The sequence below is a fragment of the Ictidomys tridecemlineatus genome, chromosome 14 (assembly GCF_052094955.1).
Source record: "Ictidomys tridecemlineatus isolate mIctTri1 chromosome 14, mIctTri1.hap1, whole genome shotgun sequence".
Classification (NCBI taxonomy): Eukaryota; Metazoa; Chordata; class Mammalia; order Rodentia; family Sciuridae; genus Ictidomys; species Ictidomys tridecemlineatus.
The window spans coordinates 64,742,552-64,764,944 of record NC_135490.1 but is presented as its reverse complement, the minus strand read 5'-3'; the positions used below and the strand labels follow the sequence as shown (position 1 = coordinate 64,764,944).

The 22,393-nt window shown below is 38.1% G+C and overlaps 1 protein-coding gene across 3 annotated transcripts in view; it reads right to left on the bottom strand.

Annotated features, from left to right (window-relative positions):
* Positions 1 to 22,393, bottom strand: part of Ido2 (indoleamine 2,3-dioxygenase 2) — a 54,367-nt gene that overhangs the window by 5,712 nt on the left and 26,262 nt on the right. The window contains exons 3-8 of one of the 3 annotated variants that reach the window (XM_005341130.5): positions 21,872 to 21,991; positions 18,622 to 18,740; positions 17,016 to 17,030; positions 15,564 to 15,663; positions 14,388 to 14,505; positions 3,518 to 3,569 (exon numbers count right to left, since the gene is read on the bottom strand). In XM_005341130.5, the coding sequence (XP_005341187.2) occupies positions 3,518 to 3,569; positions 14,388 to 14,505; positions 15,564 to 15,663; positions 17,016 to 17,030; positions 18,622 to 18,740; positions 21,872 to 21,991 (524 nt within the window). The remainder of the gene's footprint in view (positions 1 to 3,517; positions 3,570 to 14,387; positions 14,506 to 15,563; positions 15,664 to 17,015; positions 17,031 to 18,621; positions 18,741 to 21,871; positions 21,992 to 22,393) is intronic. The other 2 variants (XM_078031253.1, XM_078031252.1) reach the window with 2 other exon arrangements.

Genomic DNA, 22,393 nt, shown 5'->3' with positions numbered 1-22,393 from the left:
TCATTGCAGTTGTTGTTCCTTTTGCTTAGAACAGGAATCTGGGTGGATCACTCTCTTACTTCCTTCAAGTGTTTGCTCAAATGCTCAAATGCCACTTGTGATGTGGTATTCCTGGATGACAATTAGCAAATAAGACATTTCAGCCACCACACCTAACACTCTTTCCCGAATACCTTATATTCTGGTTATCATTTCCCTTACATTACCCATTGTTGCAACACACATTGTAGGATCCTTGCCTTTACAAGGCCCACTTGTTTTCCATGTTTATTTATTTATTATCTGTTCTCCCTCCTTCAAACAAGAACCAAGATGTTGTTTTGCTTCACTGCTCTGTTCTCAGCACACACAACTGTACCTGGTATGTGGTAAGCACTCATCATTAAATATCCGGTGAATGAATGAATGAAAAAATAGCATTCTATATATTTGTATCTAATATCCAGAATATGCTAACCCAAATGCATTTCTTGAAAGGATCCAGCCAGCTTAAAAGAATTACCAGATATTTCAAATTATCAAGACACATTAACCAAACTCCTTTTAGTGTCCCAAGGTGAAGACAATATATTGAAGCCATATTGAAGAACTAAAGAAACCCCAGTAGGGAGGATCAAAAAATGAAAAGATAAAATTGATGTTCTCTAGCTAGAGTAAGTTCAGTTAGAAGAAGAGAAATTGGATTTCTCTGAGTAGCCTGAGTATCAATCCCATATACTCTTGGGCCCAGGAGTATTGTAGCATATTTCTAACACCCCCAAGAAAATGGGAAGTTTAAACAACAAGATTTGATATGACATCTTTTTCCATAGAGGCATCTAACTTCCCTGAGAAATTTAATGTGAGTGGGAACTGAAGGGAATATGCTCATTTACAGATGAAATCCCTCAACTTCCCTAAATAAAACTTTTTTAAAAGGAATAAACAAAAAATAATAAACCAAACATAGGACAAATCAAGTACAAAAGAATAAATTTGCATTTTCCTAGACAACCCTCTTGGGAATTCTCAACAGTTCAGATGTCTTGGCCATCTATACATACTATACCTTTACAATTTAGTACTGGCCACATAGTTACATGGGAAATATTTTGAGGATTAGAAATTGATGGGGAGGCATTTATGAAGATTAGAGTTAAAATGTGCCACTGACCCAGAACTTATTTTAATGAAAACATAGTCACTCTCTGGTGCTCATCTAATCATGAAGATTTCAGAGGATGTGGTTCATTTTTATCTGATGTCTCTGACATAAAGATGTAGGACTTATTTATTCACTTGAAAGATGCTGTGGTGCATGGAATTCTAAAAAGAGTTCTCCAAAATTTCTACTCTCATTTCTAGAACTGTTAATATTAAGAGATATCTTGTCAATGTGGTGTATTATATGTCAAGGCAGAAGAGACTTTGCAGATGTAATTAAGGTTACTGATTGATTTGCTTCAATACAGCGAGTTATCCTGCATTATCTGGGTGAACTGAATCTAATCACACACCTTTAAGTGCACAGTTTCCTCTGTGTACTGGCCCGGGAAAAAGGAGTCAGGGAAACTTGCAGAAGAGAAGGATTAGAGGTGGTGTTCCTGAGCTGGAAGGAGCCACTTCAGGAATCAGCAGGCCCTAGAAACGGAGAGAAACTCCTGCCCAGCTGTCTGCAGGGAAACAGTTCTCAGTTCTAGGGCTCCAAAAATACTGCATTCTTGCAGCAACCTCTGAGTTTGGAAGCCAATCTTCACTCAGAACCTCAGCTAAAGGGCAGCCCAGCAGATACTCTGACTCCAGTCTCTTGAGATTCTAGACAGAAAACCCAACTGAGCTTGTCTGGACTTCAGATCTACAGAACTGTAAGATGATAAAAGCACATTGTTTAAAGCTGCTAAATCTGTGGTAATTTGTTATGTGACAAATGAAAAATGAATACAGATTTAGAAAGCAAAGTGAAGCACAAAGAGATTTTCCTGGAATAAATGTTTCCTAAATCCCGGTCTATTTCTGTATGTAGTGTAAGCTTTCTCTAGGGTTCCATAAAGTTTTGTTAAAAAATAAATGGATCTTTTTTTTTTTTCATGTCTAATCCTACCAAAGGTATACAAAGAAAGCCTAATTTCTCAGCTATGCGCTCAACTCTTTTTGCATACACTTCCCTCCTGTGTTAGTTCGTTTTCTATGAGAGAAAAAAAAATACCAGAGATGATCATTATACAAGAAAGAAAATTTTATTTTAGCTCAGAGTTTCAGAAGTTGCAATCCATGGTCACATGATCCTATCACTTAAGGACTATAGAGAGACAGGGACAGTGTGGTGGAGCAAGATTGCTCACCTCATGGCAGCCAGGAGCTTCCAGGGTCCCAATATCTCTTCCAAAGGCATGCGCACACTGACCTACTTCCTTCCTCTAAGCCCCACCTGTAAGAGATTCCACTGACTCCCAATAGCGCACACCAGCCTCTAGGCAGCATTTAATATCCAAACCATAATAATCTACCTATTTGTTTCATTTCCTCCCTTAAGTCACATACTCATTACTCTAAAGTTACTCTAGAAACCTTGCTTTTTACCATTTAAACATTAAACACACACACACACACACACACACACACACACACGTCAATGTGAATAAGAAGGCAATTTGATTAAAACAAGCAATGTCTTAGTCTATACCTGCTGCTATAACAAAATATTTTTCACTGGATAATTTGTAAATAATAGAAATTTATTTATTTCTCATAGTTGTAGAGCCTGTGAAGTCATAGATCAAGGCACTCACAGGATCAGGCTGCTGAAGACCTAGTCTCTTGCTTCCAGATGACTCCTTGAATGTTGTGTTCTCACAGAGTGGAAAAGGTGGAAGGGTAAAAAGGGCCTAGTGGAGGTTTTTTGTTTGTTTGTTTGTTTGTTGTTTTTATTTTATCAGTGCCAAGGAATAAACCCAGTGCCTCGTGGGTACTAAGTAACTGCTCTACCACCAGGCTACAACCCTAGCCCTCTCCAAACCTTTTCAAAGTGCTTTAGTGCCTTTCACAAGAGCATAGCTCTGATGTCCTACTCTCCTTCAAGAGATTCTTCCTTGTTGTTGATTAGGTTGCAATATAAAGAAATTTCAAAGGGGTGCAGACATCAAACCATACAAAGTATCTCTTCTAGAGACTTTGGAAGAACATTTCTATATTGTTATCTATTTCCACTTGCTTCAATAACAAGGGAAGAGAATGGGTATAAGTGATAGAGTTATGTGGGTGAAATATTGAACCCTGTCATCAAAGTGGGAGTCTAGGAAAAACGAATATAAAGGGATCTAATATGAAGACCTAAAGACTCTAACTTAATCAGCCTTTTATATCATTTGCAGATGATGCCCCACTTCCTTGATCCAAGAGTGGATCCAGATGATTACTTTGCTTGCAAGGGTCACTTGGTATGTTTCTTACTTTAGGGAGGTTCTGTTTGTTTCTCTTCTCATAAGTTTGGAAAATGCTACAGAGGCCTCATGCAGAGAAACAATTGAACTATGCTTACCCAGAGAGAAAGATCCGGATGACTGCATAAAATATGTCTGGATCTACATAATCTGGAAAAGCAATCAGAATGTGAACTTTACTACAGGCAAAAGAAAACAATTGGTTACATGTGCATGGGCCCTGCTGCTCTCCTGGGGCTGCATCCTCTATCTGATCTGCACCGAGACCAGAATGGAAGTAGCAACAAGAGGCAGATGGAATGTTCTCTTCTGTGGTTCCCCTCATTGGCCCTTACAGAACTTTTAAATGGTTCCATATGCTGGCCTTTTCTATTTATGGAACTTCCCTTTCTTACTTAATCACAACAAGGCCATCCTCAAAATTAATATTTTAAAGAGACATGATCTGCGAGAGAATGTGGGAAGGGGAGGGAAGAAAAGCAGAGAGTCACCCCATTCAAGGTTTCCACAAGAGAGGGAAGCCAAATCCATCCCTGCTCAGGTGGGGGTCTGCGTGCTCAACAAAGGACACAAGCAGGGAGTACCCATTGTCCAGGATTGTCACAACAAGTCAGATACAAATTCATTTAGATCTAAACTGCATTTGTTAATGTGTTCATCCATTGCTGAATCTACATCGAAGCTTGAGGATAACTGATCCTACTAGTTTGTTAATTTGTATGTAAAGAAGTATGTTCTCTTCTTTTTTACTAAATTTCTTTCATCAGCTTTGGAGAGCCATCCTGTCCCCTTTTCACAATATGCCAGGTCACACGATACATATGGGGCCTCTCTGAATTCTGTGACCTCCTACATGTTCATCTTATCCAAATTCCTATCTCGGTTGTTTTGTTTCTTAAGAGAAAAAGAAAAATCTATTAAATGAGGCCAAATAACAGTGCCCAACCATCGGTCTCCCTTTTCTACCATCATGCATGTGATCCTCCATCTCTTTCCCGTCTCTATTTTCTATGAACCATCATGGACTCAGGTAGCTCGAACTTTTAGTCTCTTACTTTCGTCTCAGAGTGTTCAAATGTTCCTGGATAATGTCACATTCTCACCTCTCATGTCTGACAATGACCAAGTGTTGGGTTTTTTTCCTTAGTAATATTTCTTGGTTTTACCCCCTTTGGCACTCTGTCCTCACCCACATGACTAAGTACTTTGTGCTGAAGCAGAAATGATTGGAAGTAATTTAATATTTTACCTAAATTAACATATGAAAGCAGTCAAATGGTTATTTCAATGTATGTAAAATATTTTTAAAGTAAAGTAATTGTGATAGACTTTTTAAAAATTCATTCATGGTTAAAGCAACCAAATAATTCAGCTAATTTGGAATTTCTATGTCTCTTACATTCTTAAACTGATAAAAAAGACATCTACACAAAGTGCTATGCTTAATAGCAAAATATTAAAAATAACTCTTTTAAAGAGTAGAACTAAAAAAGGTCAATATTTCCATTCAGGACTATCCCTTACTTTGAAAGAAATTAAAGAAAAACTAGGACATGAAAGTATAATCTTTATATACTGGACCCATGGACAAGAAAATTCAATATCTAAGAGAAGAAATGCATTAACGAGAACAGAGTTCTTTGTGGAATATGTCAGGTCACACGATATATAACTTTGTAAGACATTCTGCTTATAACATCACAACATCTGTAGCACATGTAACTAAAAAATTCAGCAGAGTGTACAAAAAAAGAAAAAACAATAAGTAAAAGGTGAAGTTCAATATGAAAGTGAGGAAAGGCACACATCTTACAGAAAATGGGTATGAATGGTGAGCCTATGCCTGTATGAATGTGTATGTGCACACACACACACACACACACACACACACACACACACACACAGATATAAGACAGAAACAGAAACAGAGTTATGAACTTACCAGATATGAGAGAAATTGCAAATACAAACATGAAGAAACACCATTTCATATCTATCTAGTTGGCAATAACCAAAGAGATGACTGAATAAATGAGTGAAATGAATTAGTAAATGTATAGAACTAACAATATTAAATGCCAGTGAGGTAGGATTTCAGTTATTACATAAGCAGTGACATCCTTAGATTGCTCCATCCTTTACTAACTTTCAGTTTTACTAACTAGCACCGAACTGCTTTGAGGCCAATTCAGTGCTAGTTAGTAAAACTGAAGATGTACATACCTTCTTATTTGTGCAGTTCAACTCCTTGGCATCTACCTTAGAGATGGTAGTCTCTTAAGTACAGACACCATGGACATGAATACTTGTAGTGGCATTGCTTTTAATAGCAAAATAAACACAGTGGCTGGGATTGTGGCTCAGAGGTAGAACCCTTGCCTAGCATGTGTGAGGCACTGGGTTCCATTCTCAGCACCACATAAAAATAAATGAATAAAATAAAGGTCCATCAAAGTCTAAAAAAATTATAAAAAACACAAAATAAACAAACAAAAACGAGAAATAACTCAGAAAAAAATAAGTAAATTATAGTCTAGTTGTACAAAAACCTGCTATGTAACAATGACAAGGCACTAAATTTAAATGACCTACAAAGTCCGCACTTGGTGAAATGGGCAGGATTTGGGAAGAAAACATACATCTTGATTCTTCTTATTCTTCTTTTTTAAGGTTCAAAAGCATGTAAAATAATGTACTGTTATGAAATAATTTCATAACGAAAATTTACAGAAGTGAAAGAGAACGACTAATATAGTAATCCACATGTTGACAACAGGAAAAATGTTTTGGGGAAATGAAGTTGAAAGGAAGCATTTAGAAGGTTTCAAATTTTTAGGTAACAGTCCACTTTTTAAAATTGAAAGCTGGGCATGAGGGGTTTATTTTACTATTTTTCTATATATTCAATTTTATGTTGTTTCATCCTTGACAAAAGGCGGCCAGCAAAACACCATGTCCCCAAAATGCCACTTTCCATTCCCAAGAACCTGGCCAAGTCAAGGGAAAATGAATGCAGGCCCACACTGGAATGCCCAGATAAGCACTATCTTGAAGAACACTGACTCGTTCTCTCATGCACTGGGAACTGGGGCAAACTAGCATTATCTGCAGGAACCACTTTCTTGCACGTACGCTAAGCTCCTTGGGATGCTGGTCATACAAATGGGATGCAGCAATCTAAGGATGTCACTGCTTATGTAACCTAACCCCTGTCCCTGTAGGAACTGGTGCAGAACAGACCACTGTGGAAAGATGTACGCTAGTCCAGCCAGCTACCCCTAGAAAAGTGCCTTGACAGAGACACTACTTTCTGGCAAAGCCTCATGAGGGACAGAGGTGCTATCTATCCAGTCTGAGGCCACTGTAAGCAGTTTTTAGTAAACCTTATGTATCACGTGCCATTTCTGGGTATCTTGTTTTGTTCTATCCATTTGCTTTATCACAACTGGGTTGTGGACAATACATACATTCTATATTGTTTATACATTAAATATTTTGTTCTTTTTTTTTTCCAGAAATCAACTTAGTGTTTATAGTATATAAGGCTATTAGTAGATTCAGAGTTGACTCAAAATCTGGTATTTGTTGTTGTTACCACCCAGTTGATTTTCTGGGATAAATTTTAAGCAATTCTTTTTTTTTTGGGGGGGGGCTATTCCAATTACTGTCTAAGGGATCCCAAGTAGATAATTTCTTCCACTACCAACATAGTGCCTTGGGTCAATATGTATCTTTTGGCTGAGAAGGATGTTTCCTAAAACCCCTTCCAAATGACTTCCTAGCAGAGTGGGAAAATGGCATTGTGATCTAAGGCTTCTGCTCAGTTGGCACTCCAGGTGCATTCAGTGCCTGGATAAATATCTTCCCATGTTTCTGTTGTTGTTCAGCAATGCGCAAAATAGGAGGCTGAGGATGTAGCTCAGTAGTAGAGTGCCTGCCTCACACCCACTAAGCTATTGGTCTCCAGGTTATGTCCCCAGCATTGAAAACAAACAAACAAAATATTAGTTAAATATCTCCTTTGAAACTCATGTGAATCTCAAGAACACCTATGTGGTTGTGATCAATTTGCATGAAATTTTTTACGTTATAAACATTATGATGATATTGGTGATGGTGACAATGATGATGAAACCAAGGAAACCTGCTTTTGAAGCTATTTAGGAGTGGAGATAATGGGTTTTATGCTGGGAAGAAGCTTTTAAACAAAGAGAACTCAAAAAGATCAAGGTCACAAAAACCATAGACACAGAATGTCTGCAGTATTGTCATGTTGTAGGCATGTTCACCACAATCCCACTGAGAGACGTGATGTGGCCAGTGCTCTATTGGCCAACTCAGAAGGCAAGGCTTGGAGGGGGGCCACTCTAGGAGATTGAACTCCACTTTCCAGGGTCTTGACCACTAAGCTGCATCTTGGAAAGCTATATATCTCCACTGAATGTCCCACCATTACCTTAAGTTTAATGAGTATTTTTTAAATTCTCCCTTTTTAATTTTTAAGAAAGTAATTTATTGAGACTAGGTCATACATGCATTTGGTACACAATTTAAGAAGTACAACAAGGTTGAGAAGAAACAGTATGCTTTTCTGACACTCAAGTTCCCGATGCCACTTTCCCTGGTCAAATTTATTGGCTTCTATAGAACATTTTATGTAGAATATTCTCTTTAATTATTGAGCAAACGTTTCAGACCTTACTGCTATTCTCAATCTCTTGAAGATATATATATATATGCATATTTTTTTATTTTTAAGCTATCAATATATTTTGAGTCATAATCTTCTCACAAATTAACTCTAATATCTAGCAGCATTTTGGTTTAATTTTTCCTTTTGCTTCACTGTTTCACCAAATCCCAACCACCTGAATCGCTAATGACTATTACCCATTGCCCAAATCTGAGAAAATTATTGAAAAATGTAAGAAATCACCAATTAAACTTAGCATCCTTCCCGTAAATCCCCATCTACTCTGAAAAACAACCAACCAAGCAGAACTTGATTCCATCCAAAGGCATCATGATTTTTGTTTTAGTATCCACATTTGAAATTATACATACATATTTGATACCTATTTCTGCTACTAAATGTACCTAAACTTTGCCCATCCTCAGTCTTTTTTTTTAATGTTTCATTCATTTTTCCTGTTTCCATCATTGCTTCAGCCTCTTCCTCTCTTCCCAGGTTTGATAGCAAAGTTGTCAGGGTTTAAGCAGCGATCAGGCCCTGGATGAGACCAGGGTTCTTCCAGAGAAAGTAACTTTGGGATTGATATATAAGCAGAAGTTGACTAGGAGAAGGGTGAGTAGGAAAAAGGGTTTGGCCAGAGGCAAAAGCAAGAACACAGACCTTGAAATAGAAGAAATAAGGCTATTTTCAGTAACTAAAAGCTAGTATCAGAAAAAGGTACCGAAGAGAAACTTAATAGCAAACAAAGTTAGATTAAAATTGAAACAGCATGGAGTCATATCAGAAAAGGGTCTTAGAGAAAAGGTTAAGGATTTGGGCTTTATCCCTAGGGTAAACTAGTGCTATTTAATAGAAATGTGGTAGGATCCACATGTAGAATTTTAAATTTTATTGTAACATTTCAAAAAATTAAGCAAGATTAAAATCAATAGTGTATTTTACTTAACCCCAAATATCCATAATATTATCATTTCAATATTTACTCAGTATAAAAATTACTCATGAGGTTTTTTTATAATAATTCTATGCATGCACTCACACTTCTATCTTACAGCAAATTTAGTTTGGATGCTAAATTTTATTTTATTTTATTTTTTTAGTAACTAGTTGATTTTTGATTAACATGAATTAATTGTACATTTTAATGGGGTCTGATATGGTATTTTTATACGAATACCCAGCATGCACCAATCAATTTAAGTCTCCCTTCTTCAATTCTCACCACCCACAGCATTTCCTACTTCTAGTAATCACTCTTCTATATTGAAGTCAACTTGGTTTTGGATGCCACATTTTCAATAATTAGGTGAAATATAGTCTTTGTCATAATAAAAGAGCTTTTAACTGAAAATTATTTTATTCTGATTCAATTTTTAAATTTTATTGAATTCAAATTAAAACCCCAAATTTAGTTTCCCAATCATACTGACCACATTCAAGTGTTCAAATGCCACATGTGGCTAGAGGCCACTGTATGGGACAGGGCCCACATGGACACTCAGAATCTTAAGATCAAAAGTGATGCAGCCTGATTTACACTTTAAAAGTTCACTCAAGGTGTTGTGTAGACAATGAATTAGACCAGGTAAAAATAGATGATGGAAAGGATTTGGAAAGGTACTGCAGAAGTCCATGCAAGAGTTGGTGATGAAAACAAATGAAGAAAGAGATATGAATGATATTTAAGAAGGAGACTTCCAGTTGTACAGTGGAGTGCTATTATGAATTGGACCTATTTTTTTTACTGTAAACAACCAAAAACTCTGAATAAAACATAAAAATATCTAAAAGACATCTAAGATCTGTGATAACAGCAAGGAACTACCAGACAGAACTACCAGACAGAAACATAGACTCAGTGAACAACCACTTTGTCCAATCCTGACACAATGTGGCTTGGTTTTAGTGGCTTCTCTGTATAATGGGGCCAGAAACAAGGACTTGGGCCCAGCCATGGTGACAAATTTCACATGAGAGACTTTTCATACTAAGCTGAGAGCTCCAGATGCCAGGATCCTCAAGTTCAGTAAGAAACACAACCTCCTGCCTCACTCCTGCTTGCCCCAGGAGACAAAACGAGAATTACCTTGGTACCGAGTCAAACAAGATTTTTTTTTTTTTTAAAAAGTTCCTGCAAAGTTGTAACCACAGTTTACTTGGTTTAACCCCAATGCAACTTCGTGATTGGTATATGGGTCCTTGTTTGCCAGATTTGAATCAAGGTGGTTCAGGATTTTAGTGTTCTCAAGAATCAGGAAGAACTAAATGCAAATGCTTCCTTATTCCAGTCTCAAAACACTGCTTGCAAATATTGTTTCATGGATAATCAGCATTGCATAGTGAAAAAGAAAAAAATCAACACGCAAGAAAAGATGATGACCAACTGACAGAACCCACTGGGGGAAAAAAGAAAAGAAAAGAAAAGAAAAGAAACAAGACGCAAACAGCAACCACCAAAGACATTAGATGCACACAGAGAAGCTCTGAGAAGCAATCAGGGGGAAAGATGGAATGAAAGCTATGTCTCAACAGTGACGAAGGAAACCTGAAGATGCTGTAATGATATATTTAACATCTGAAAGAATATAACTGCTAACAAAACTATTTTTCAGATAAAAAAAATCAGGTGAATTTTAGATGGAAGAATTTACCTAGCTAGGCGCAGGGGTGCACACCTGAAATCTCAGCAGCTGAGGCAGGATTATCACAAGTTCAAAGCCAACCTCAGCAATTTAGTGAGGCCCTAAGCACTTAGTGAGACCCTGTGTCTAAATAAAATGTAAAAAAGGGTTGGGGATGTGGTTCAGTGGTTGAATGCTCCTGGGTTCAATCCCCAGGAACAAACAAATAATAAATACATAAGAGTTTAGCCATAGCAGCTGCTCACTAGAGGAAATCCTAAGAGATGTGCTTCAGATGAAATAAATATGTGTAAAGAGTGACAAGCAAGCTGGGGAGGTGACACATACCCCTGTGCCCAGCTACTTAGGAGACTGAGTCCCAGCCTGGGCAATTTAGCAACACCTGATCTCAAAATGAAATTTAAAAGGTCTGGAGATGTAGGTTAGTGGTTGAGCGCTTGCCCCTGGACTCAACCCCCAGCAACAAAACGAGTGAAGATTTTAAAAGTTTGTAAATAAATAAGCAAATCAAAGTAAATTATAACCATACAAAATCATAATAATTATTGTAGATTTTTATGTACTTTTGATGTATGATATGTAATTTAAGTTTTCATGTCTCTAAGAAGTCTTCTCTAAAGCTGATAAAAATCTTCAATATTTTGTGAGCTCTTTGCGTATACAGATGTCTATTTTCAGACTTAACCCATAAACATGATAAAATTGGACTTAAGGTAAATAAACATTGAAATTAAGTTGGGGTTCAATGGCTTTGATATATTCTAATTACTGTGTGTAACTGACTCATGAGTGAAGACAGACATTAGAAGTGTTAATATGATTTTATCATTATATAGAATTTAACATAGAAGAATTCCAGTGTTAATTATTTTCCAATTAGATTCAGACAAAATGAGTTCACAAATTAAATCAGAACATTCCTTTGAAAAAACTAAGTGAACATTCAGAAGAGAATGAATAGAAGTTCACATGACAGTTTAGCTCCAATTTACTTGGAAAATATAATTTAATAGCACATACTAAGTTGTTAGAAGGAAACATCCTGCCTCCACATCAGTGTTTAGAGAAAATTTCTTAAAGCTGCCGATGGATTAAGGAGGAGTCAGAAATTTGGTTGACTCAGAAGAAAATAAAGGCAATTTTTTTTTCATGGCTCTTTGGAGAGATATGTATCATTTAGCTTTTCCAAGAAAAAAAATTAACTCTTAGAGAATGAGAACTATCAGTAAACATGGCAAATATTATGTCTGTAAACAATTCAAGTGCTTGAAAATCTGAAGATATTTTATCTTTCTGATGGATTGCAGAGCTCACACCTGGTTGAACACTGTGTAATCCACCAATTCAAATGAAGAGCTAGACATAGACCCTGCAAGAGTCACAATATTGACATGAGTAAGTGAAAGCAAGTTAAGATGAATATGATAATTTTAGCACTGTGATGGCCTCTTATGGGGAGGCAGAGAATGAAAACAGAGTAGTCTCGTTTTATAGTCAGTAGTAAGCACTGTGTCAATCTCTGTAAAGATGGATAGAGACCCAGTGAACTGGGATGCATAGCATGGTAGTTCTCTAAAGTACCAACTAAAGTCTAGAAAGAGCATTTTCTACTCTGCCTTAAGTATGAACAGGCTACATGCCTGGAAAGGGTGTATTTATGAAGGAAAGAAGAAGCATATCTGACACTTCCTACATTTGGGCTCTGAAAGAAGTAGTTGTTGAGGTAAGTTCCACTTTGGGGATTGAAAGCCAGGAGATGTTCAGCCCAGCTCTATTATGCAGATTGCAATTCTGATTTCAGAATAACAAGCTGCGACTCTCTACCTACTGGCATTATATTCTGTTGGTCTGGTTTCTGCCCAGGACAAGGTGGGGATGGCTTGTCTCTGCTTCACAGTGTCTGGGGACTCTGTTGGGAAGACCTGAGGACTGAGGATAACTTGATATTGGAGCCTAGAATCCTTGAAAGGTTCATTCACTCCTGTGCCGGGTGCCTTCTGAAACACCTCTCTGTGTGGTTTTTCTCCTCCTGCAGCATGGTGCCCTCAGGGGCACTGGACTTTTTACATGGTGTCTCCATGTACAAGACAGAAGATGCCTCACCTTCTCTAGCCTGGAGCTAGAGAAGTCATCAGGAGCTGTTCTCTCAACTGCATTCTATTGATCAAGACGAGGCACACACACTCCTCTCTGGAGGAGAGGAGTTTCAGGTCACGTTGATGAGGAGCTCATGGAAGGACATGGGAGAATGTTGTGGCCATCTTTGGAAAATACAGATATGTTCACTATTTCTCCATAGAGGTAGACATGAGTGGTAGTAAAATCTTTAAAACAAACATGACTGCGTGGGAAAATTTGTCTTTGGGGAAAACAAGAAGGTTATCCCTGGTACCATCCCAGACCATCAGACCTACTGCAGAAGATGATTATGACAGCAGAAGAGGTTGCTCTAGACTTAGGAAGTGACTAGAAAACCTCGGTCGGACATTAGGTGAGTCCCCTTACTGCTCCATTCACTGTAACCTGTGCAGAGACTCTCATAGCCCCTCAAAACTACTCCTGGTACTCATCAATAAGATCCAAAGTCACCTGCTCTGTGTCTGGTTATAGTCCCATCCTGAATAACGATCTCAAGTTGTCTTGGTGACACAAAACTCTATCTCACTACCTAGGGGAACTTGTCTGGCAATATACCTATTGACCATGAGGATGTTAAGGGTAAGACAAGGAAATGGGGGAAAAAAATGAAAATAGAAAGTGTGTAACAGAGAAGTTGATTGTAAATAATACATAATCCGGTGATTAGGGGTAGACTTCTACTAGTGCAGAGCATCCAGATGATTAACAAATTTATTTAACTAATGTAAGGTGCAAATCTCAGCACCACCTTCTCCCTTCTCCTATCAGGTTTCCTCTGAACACTCTTTTTCCCAGAATCTCTCAGGGAAACAGGATCCAGGGAAAGATACTTAGCCTCTACTTTTCTCGTGCTAATGGATCACACCCTTCTCCCAAACCTTCCTTAAACACTCACCAGTCATGATTTTTAGATTTCTCTGGTAGAGGAAGTTAAAGATCCTGCCAGACATTGGACATGGAATGTAGTAAACAGAATAAGATGTAACTCAGGAGGGACAGGCCACTTAACTAGCCACAATTCATTACAATTCATACTTGTACTAGACACAGAGGCCTTAAGCCAGAGTCAGTCATCTCAGATACCAACAGAGAGAAAAGAATCCAAAGGAAGAATATAAAGAAAAACTCCGTCATCACAATCCTGCCTTGCAGCCGCCAAACATGGCTGGAGGCAGCACACAAGACCAATATTACAGGGTTGGCCCATTCCCTCTTCCCAAGCTTCCTACAAGACCAAAAATATATCTGGCCTCTGAAGAGAGGAAATTATGCTAATCCCAGGAAAATATAAAGAAGGGCAAAACTGTGAAAATGCCTCTACAGACTCATTCTCTGTTAGAACAGCAAAATTAGGTCTACTTTAAAAGAAAGATGGTGCACCAGCGCCATCTTGTGGAAAGATCAGTCCTCACCCATTTTGGATGTGCCCAAACTCTTTCCCACCTGCAGAGCCCTCAACCTCTTGGATCCTTCAGAAGCAAGGGGGCATTATACCATGCATTCGTCCTAAGGTTCTGGTCATGTCCTGGATGCAGAGCTTCAGTTGCTGCAGGGCCTCGAGCAGGGCATCCTGGCTGGGCTGCAGGACAGCATGCATTGCTTGAGCAAGTGCCTGGGGATGAGATTGCTTTGTTTGCCAGCATTCTCTTAAAGCCCACTGAGGTTCCATGGCTGGGAAACCCAAGGGCAGGCACCCCACAAACTGCTAGATTGTCACATCTTCCTGGGAGTATTCTTGAAATGAGATTTGCCGTGAAGTCTATTGAAAGCCAGAATCTTTCTGGCACCTTCCAGACAGAACCCTGGTTAGGTTTTTTCTGATTCTTTCTAGTGGCTGCTACTCCTTATACATCTTGAAGAGACTAAGCTCTATTATTTTTATCCCCTTTTCTTTTGGATTTATTACACATTATGTTCATTTCTACTATATTGTCAACTAGGGCATCCTAACTCCAAAGCTCTGTCTTTGATAAAAATCAGATTCTAAAGCTCCCCCAGCCTTTTCTGATACATGTAGGGTACCTGAAAAAAATTCAAACCTGCAATCCCAGGGCAAGGTCAACTTAATGCTGCCTTCTGGCACTAAATACCTAAAATACATTTCATTTCATTTTTCTCTGAGGCTATATAGCAATGTTTTTTGCCAGGAATATATTTGTGTGTGCTCTTGATTCATATTCTCTCTCTCTCTCTCTCTCTCTCTCTCTCTCTCTCTCTCTCTCTCTCTCTCTCTCTCTCTCTGTCACCATTCAGGTGTTAACTTAGCTGTCATTTCTCTGGGGAGGCTTTGCCTGATCCTTTAACTCTAGACTTGTCTTTTCATGAAACATGACATTTTTTCTCCTTCTCACTCTATATTCATCCATCTCCCTCCACTAGATCCTGTGCTTCCATCAAGGCTGGAACAATTTCCATCTTGTTTGCCTTGATTTCCCATTGCTAGAGTGATGCATACAGAAATTATATACTCCAAGTTTTACAGCAGTTAAGCAAATGAAGCTCACTAGAGTTGAGACCTTTTCTCTCAGATTTGAACTAAGTAGGACAAGTTTAATATTTATCTACATTGAGAAATCTACTTCAGGGAAAGGAACTGGTGTTGGAGAGAGTTATCTCAGACTAATTTCTCAAATTTAAAAGAAAAAAAAAGGTTATAAAGTGAGAAGATACCTTAATTCCAGGCACAGCTGCATTCTCCACTAAAACAGTCACCAGTATGAAGCCACGCAGACTCTCTCCCCCAGGAAACAGGATGATGGTGTCCAGGTTACTTGGGAAGGAGATTGTCACATGGTTAAAAGGGTGGACACTGTGCTACAAATACTCAGTGCCATAGGTCTCCACCAAGTAGCCTACTACAGATAAGTCAGGAAAACATGCTTCTCACTCCTTAAGACAAACCTGAGGATGAGTATTTATCTTCAGCAGCATCATGGAGGAATGAGAATAATGCATTCAAATCCAAATTCACCTTACCTGAGGACTCTCACTCAAAGTTAGCATGGCCCTGATGGTCCTGGACTATCAGTTCAGTGGAATGGCCAAGTGAAATATGGATAGGCAGTTCTTAGCTAAAGGTATAGCTGCTTCTTGAGGATCACATCATTGTTGTCCAAAGATGAGGAGTCTTCAAGCTGGGGTAACCATGCTCCTTTCTTACATATATAAAATTATGGCCCAGAGACACAAAATGGCTTGTTCAGGGTCAACATATAACTCCTATAGCACATAACCAGACCAGTGTTCCTTTTAATCTGGAACTAAATGCCATCCAATATACCAGGAGCTGTAAGACCATTACAGAGGAATACATATTTTTTTAAATGACCAGTTGTCCTTTAGATTGATTCAAATATCTCAGATGTCGATCCTGTCTAAAAAACCTACGAAGTTAACTCCAAAGAATCCTGTAACATAGATGTCTCTCACACCTTAAGTATAAGAACAGAGCAAAACAAACCAAATGAGAACAAAATAAAACTTAAGACAGGAATTGCATTATTCAACAGAGTTACATTAGCATGGGAATTGATATTTTCGCCTTTCACCTCCCCACACCTCCTGAACTACAGCTTTTATTCTTTTATTCTTTAATGGAGGCTGAGGTCTGAGGATGGGAGAAACAACAGTGGCTTCAGGGGTAGCTTTGCTTTTTAGGGAAAGTGGAGCCTAAGAATGTCTTGGCTATACCTGCTCCATGAGCTCTACTCCATATAATAATGAGATGTTTCAAAGAGATTCTTCTATAGGTGTAATCTGCCTATAATTTGATTTTCATAGAAGTTATTGTAAGACAGAAATATTTTTCAAAGCATTAGATTTCAAAGAGTCAAATACTTGGTGAGGTTATTTTTTAAATCTGTTTCCTTCTATTGTACTTTACTTGCTTTATTGTGCATAGATTGGAAAATCAAGAAATAAAGAAAAGTAAGTTCCTCATTCTTACAAGGCAAAATCAACCATCTCCAATTTTTGGACTGTTAATTTTTGGCATTTTCCTTTCTATCTTTTTTATGCATACAAATAAATTAGTGCAATACAAATAAATTAGGTTGTTCATGTTCTATTATAAGCTTTAAAATTTAGCTTAGATTCTAGAGTAAAAGCTTTCTGACAACTTACCTAATTTCCATGGGTCTAGCCAAAGTTCAGTTATTGGAAACCACCAAGAGAAAGAAAAGAAGAAGAAATAATTGAGTTTGTAAACCAGATATAGCTTCCAGGGTCACAGGTACCCAGGCACACACACTCGTGAGACATATATTGACATACATCTTGCACATCATTGGCTATGCCTGGACTAGGAACCACTGTGTGGTTCCAGTGAACATATTGTTTGTGACACCCTTTGACATTTGTCATGCTCTGCTTTGTCTCATTATTTAGCCACTTTGGAAGTCCTTCACTACTATGCTTTTATTTATTATTCAAAGAACTTAGCTGTGTGCTAGGCATATTAAAAGACTTCAAGATGTACCAACAAGCATTTGCGAGGAAGCCCAGGACTGTGTCTGCTTATCTAGGGTTAAATAAGCCCAATACTCTCACTTTGTAGGACGCCAGCCTTCTCTTTTGTGTTTTGACTTTCCCAATCCAGGACTGCCATTTTTCCCTTTAATCTTCCTGTCTCCGCACTTTTTTCTGAATTGTAAATCCAGCTTATTCAATATCCAATGCATTGACAAGAATAATTCATGTGTGTTCATTCATTATCTTTTCCCACCCAAATTCTAAGCTAGATTTTGCTATTTTCAATGATCACCACTTCTGTTATTAAAGCATAATTGGTCAAAATTAAAATGTAATTATTCAACAAAACAAATTTCCAGATCTTAGAGGTCCTTAGAGACCTGAGATGACCCATTGATTCTTCTTCTAATGGGAATATAAATTAACCCTAAAAGCTAAGTTGTGCATTAAGTATTTACTCCTTTACAGTTGAGTCCCATCATCTCCTTTAGGAATCCTTGGCTACCTGCAACCATCATGCTGAAGAAGTTCTTCCTCACATTCAACCTGAATGTTTCTTCAGATATTTTAATCTGTCACAAATGTAAGTGCTATATCTTGCATCTATAGCCAGAAATAAATTTGTCTGTGGAAATAAAAGTTCAATGGGAAATTTAATACTTCTCTCCCACTCATTTCTGACTACTGGATTTCTTACTTGTTACAAAATCATGCTATTTGTTCCACAGACAAAAGCTTTTATTCCCAGCAGAATTATCAAAAAAGTGATATGTTAGGTAGAATTGATGACATTATTAATCAAATTATCAATCTAACATACCTAGATCACCAACTCTCCTATCATATATAATCATTATTTTATGATCACTGTATAATGATCATTTATTGAAGGTTCTGACTTGACTTCAATGGAGGGCATATCAGGGAAGAAACAATTTAATCAGAAGGAATAAATGAAGTAGGATTAGGGGAAAAAAGAGTGAAGTAGGATTATACAGGACCTCGAAGGTTGGGTTAAAATTTTTAGATATGATGTGACAACAGCAAGAAAAAGTGGGCCATGTATTCAGAGGGATTTCGGAGACACTTATGATCAAGTTTAATCTTTTTTTTGGAACCACAAAAACAGACAATCAATACGAACATCCCTAATGATAAAGGAACTGAAAAGTCTGGACTTTCCTTGTGGAGAGAGGTGAAGTTTTAAGACCACCCTTTACTGAGTTTCAAAATCCGAAATGTTCTCTCCCTTCCTTACCCTTCTGGGTTCCTTTTCATCCAGTTTGCCAGCACCAAGTCGGAGTGTACCAGGATAGGAGGGAGTCCCAAGTTCCTGGAGACTTCCACAAAGGGAATGGCAAGATTTCTTGGCAGCACCTTTCAAATATAAATCCAGACAAATATCACATTCTAGGAAGAACGTGGCAGAGGAAATACCTACGGTTGTCTTTTATTCCAGCAATCCTCTGGTCAAGAAATGATTTGAGGATCACATTTGAATTAGCAGAGTGATCCTTATTCACATGCTTCATGCAGATATCCGTGAACAGTAACTTAGTGGCAGCACTGTTTATGAGTACACACTGCGACATGTATGAAAATTACTAACCTCAGAAACCGGCTATGCAAAAAAAAAAAAAACAATACTAAAGCAGGAGCTAAAGAAATTAGCAGTGGGAAAAACTCTTTCTCTAGACAGATAGTTAGACCTCTAGATACGGGGATACACATAGATGGAAATACATGTGTGTGCTTGTGTGTTTGTGTGTCAATCAGAGAGACAGAGCACACTGGAGAAGAGTGAGAAAGACAGACATTTCAGTCTGTGTGGAAACCAAGTCTGTTGATCACTTCCTAAGTCAAACCCGATAATGACTTTCAAATAAACCATTTCTGGACAGACACTATTTACCTTCTTCTATCTCCTCTGACTCTTTGCATAATTTTTTGTAGTTTCAACCTACACTTTGAGATATGAAGTCCCTGGTTCCATTACTCATGGTATGACATCTTTAAAATACACCTAATCTCCTTACACCCAATGGATCCTTCAAGTCACGGAACCCCTAACCCCTTCTCTACCTTTTCAGCTGTTAATCTTTGGAGTTCTCTTGAACAGATGCCACAGAGCCTTATCTGCTTACATCCCAGAAAAGCTACTCAGATCCATGGGATTCTCTATTTAAATTAAAGTTAGATTAGTCCAAATTAAAAAAAAAAAAACATATGTATGCTCCTCATCTCTTCACCTCATGTTCTTTTAAGATAGAAATATCTTTAAAGAAGCTCTACTTCACTTTGTTTTTTTGTTTTGTTTTTTGTTTTGTTTTAACTTGGAGTTTTAGGTAGATTTGGGAAAGCATTTTTTAGATAAAAAATCATAAAGACTTTTGAATTTTGAGACTCAAAGGAACACTTTCTTTAGAAGGCAAGGGTAGGAGTCAGATACATGGTCAACACAAGTATGAAAAATGCTCAATGTCATTAGCCATGAGGGAAACGCAGTCAAAACCACAATGAGATGCCATCTCAACTCAACCAGAACGGTGATTACCAAAATAGATAGATAAACAAATAAAGCTAATAACAAATTAGGGTAAGTATGTGGAGAAAATAGGATCTTAGTACACTCTGGTTGGAAATGCAAATTGGCACAGCCACTTTGGAAACCAGTATGGAGATTCCTCAAAAAACTAAAAGTACTCCTAACTATATATATATTCGAAGGTGATGAAACCAGCATACAAAAAAGAGTCATCTGCACAAGAGTCATCTGCACATGGCAGCTGTACTCACAACAGCTAAGGTATGGAATCAGCCTAGGTGCCTCTGAAATGGATAAAGAAAATGTGGTATGTATACAAAATAGTGGATTAGCCATAAAAAAGAATGAAGTCGCTGAGTGTGGTGGTGCACACCTGTAAAATCAGCAACTGGGGAGGCTGAGACAGGAGGAACATGAGTTCAAAGGCAGCCTCAGCAAAATTGAAGCGCTAAGCAACTCAGTGAGACCCTGTCTCTAAATAAAATACAAAATAGGACTGGGGCTCAGTAGTTGAGTGCCCCTGATTTCAATTCCTAGTACCACCCTCCCCCCCAAAAAGAATGAAATCCTCTAATAAGAGCAAAATATATGTAATCAGAGGACATTATATTAAGTGAAATTAGCCGGAAAAGCAAGTGCCACCTATTCTTCTATGTGGAAACTTTACCCCCCCCAAAAAAAACTGGAACTCAAAACAGAATAGTGATTAATATGGATTGAAAGGGGTATTTTGAAGAGGGTGGGAAAAAGGGAGGTTGAATTTGACAATGCATGGAAATATAAATGAACCCCAATAATTCATGCAATCAATATGTATTAATAAGAACATTTTAAAACAGTAAGAGATGACCGAAGGCCAGGTCTGGGGTCTGGAAATGAGGAGCCCTGTGCGGTGGCTTGAAACCACATGGATACAGCAGTAGGCTGGAGACTGCCTCCCCCTGCCCTTGGACTACTTCTCCCCCTACTTTAAGACAGTGATTTAGGGAGAAGATAGCATGTCCTCATTGGCATGTCCATGTGCCTAGGTTTCAAATTTTTCAGACATACAACTTTTTCAAAATGAGATGTACATCATAAAAGCCCCGAAACAGCTCTCCACTTTGTCCCTAGGGCTCCTTCCTGTGCTTTGGGGAGGAAGAAGTGGTGGAATCAATGAGGCAGACAAACAGGGCACAGGCTGTTCACTTAACTGTGTTTTCTAGAACACGGAACACTTTTTGATTTCTGGAATAAGGATCTTTATAAGAAATGGAAAGTAATATTAGTTTAGAAGATGGGTGGTAGAGCCCAGGAATTTATGTCCCAAAGTACATGTTGTGATTTTAAAAGTTTATGCAAAATGTCAGAAAAGAACAGATAAATTATCAAGAGATAGGCTTATAATTAGCCTAAAGAGCAGTACTACATAAATATCAGTGTTATAAATGTCAACGTGCCCCTCTAGGAAAAGAAGTCTCCATGAGAGAAATCAGAAGTGCCAAGTTCTGGCCCTGGCTTTTCTACTAATTTGCTCTCTGACTTTGGACAAGGGACTTAACTTCTGTGCTCCTCAGTTTGTAAAATTGACATAGTGTAACCCTATATATTTATGAGATTGTAAAAAAAGCAGCCAAAATAACAGATATGTTTAGGAGTATAAGACAGCTGTAAGTCTTCAATGTGTTTTCAGGATGCCTTCAAATGCAGCTCTTTACACATTCATGGAGGAAAGAACCAGAGAAAATAGTCTCAAAGGCTAATTAATAAAAGGGAATATGACTATCAGTCTAAAAGAATATTAGCTTCCTACCAGGAAAAAAAGTAATTCTTTATTTAAATTGTCTCTTTTCCTCTCCTTCAACGGATATCCCACAAAATAAATAAGAAAGTACACTTTAAAAAGTATAGTACCAAGCAGAGAGCTTATCCCAGGTGCAGAGGAACAGGCAGATGATAGAACAGGCATCTCTCTGCCTCTTACCTCTTTAGGCTGTGCCTCTCCTTCCTGCCAGACATATCCCATGGTAATAGAGCTCAGGACTAAGTGGGCCAAGCGTTGTTCCCGGTAACCCTTTAGGAACTGGCAGCTCAGGAGGGGCATCTGTTCAAGAGACATTCCAAAGATTAACAGCTATGAGGGTGGGAGATAGGTACAGGGTCCTGTGATTTGAAAGGTGTAAGGAAGCCTGTTAGATTTCAATGAAGAAGCTGATTAGCCTTCATGCCAATTTATTTATCCCCAGATCCTAGGACACTCAGTATGGGAGGTAACCCACATGGTATTGTTAAGGAAGTACCCAATTACCCCACCTGAATCCCTAAATTATCCGCTCAATCGTGCCAAAGACTCTGGTCTCCATTGCTGAAGCTACTGCTTGGTTCGAGTATTGTAGAATAAATTGCTCCTAGGATTGAGAGAATTTATTTCATAGGTGTCACTTGTTTTACCAAGGCCATCTGTTTACTTGACATCATTTAACCCTGTAATAGTCCCACATGGTGG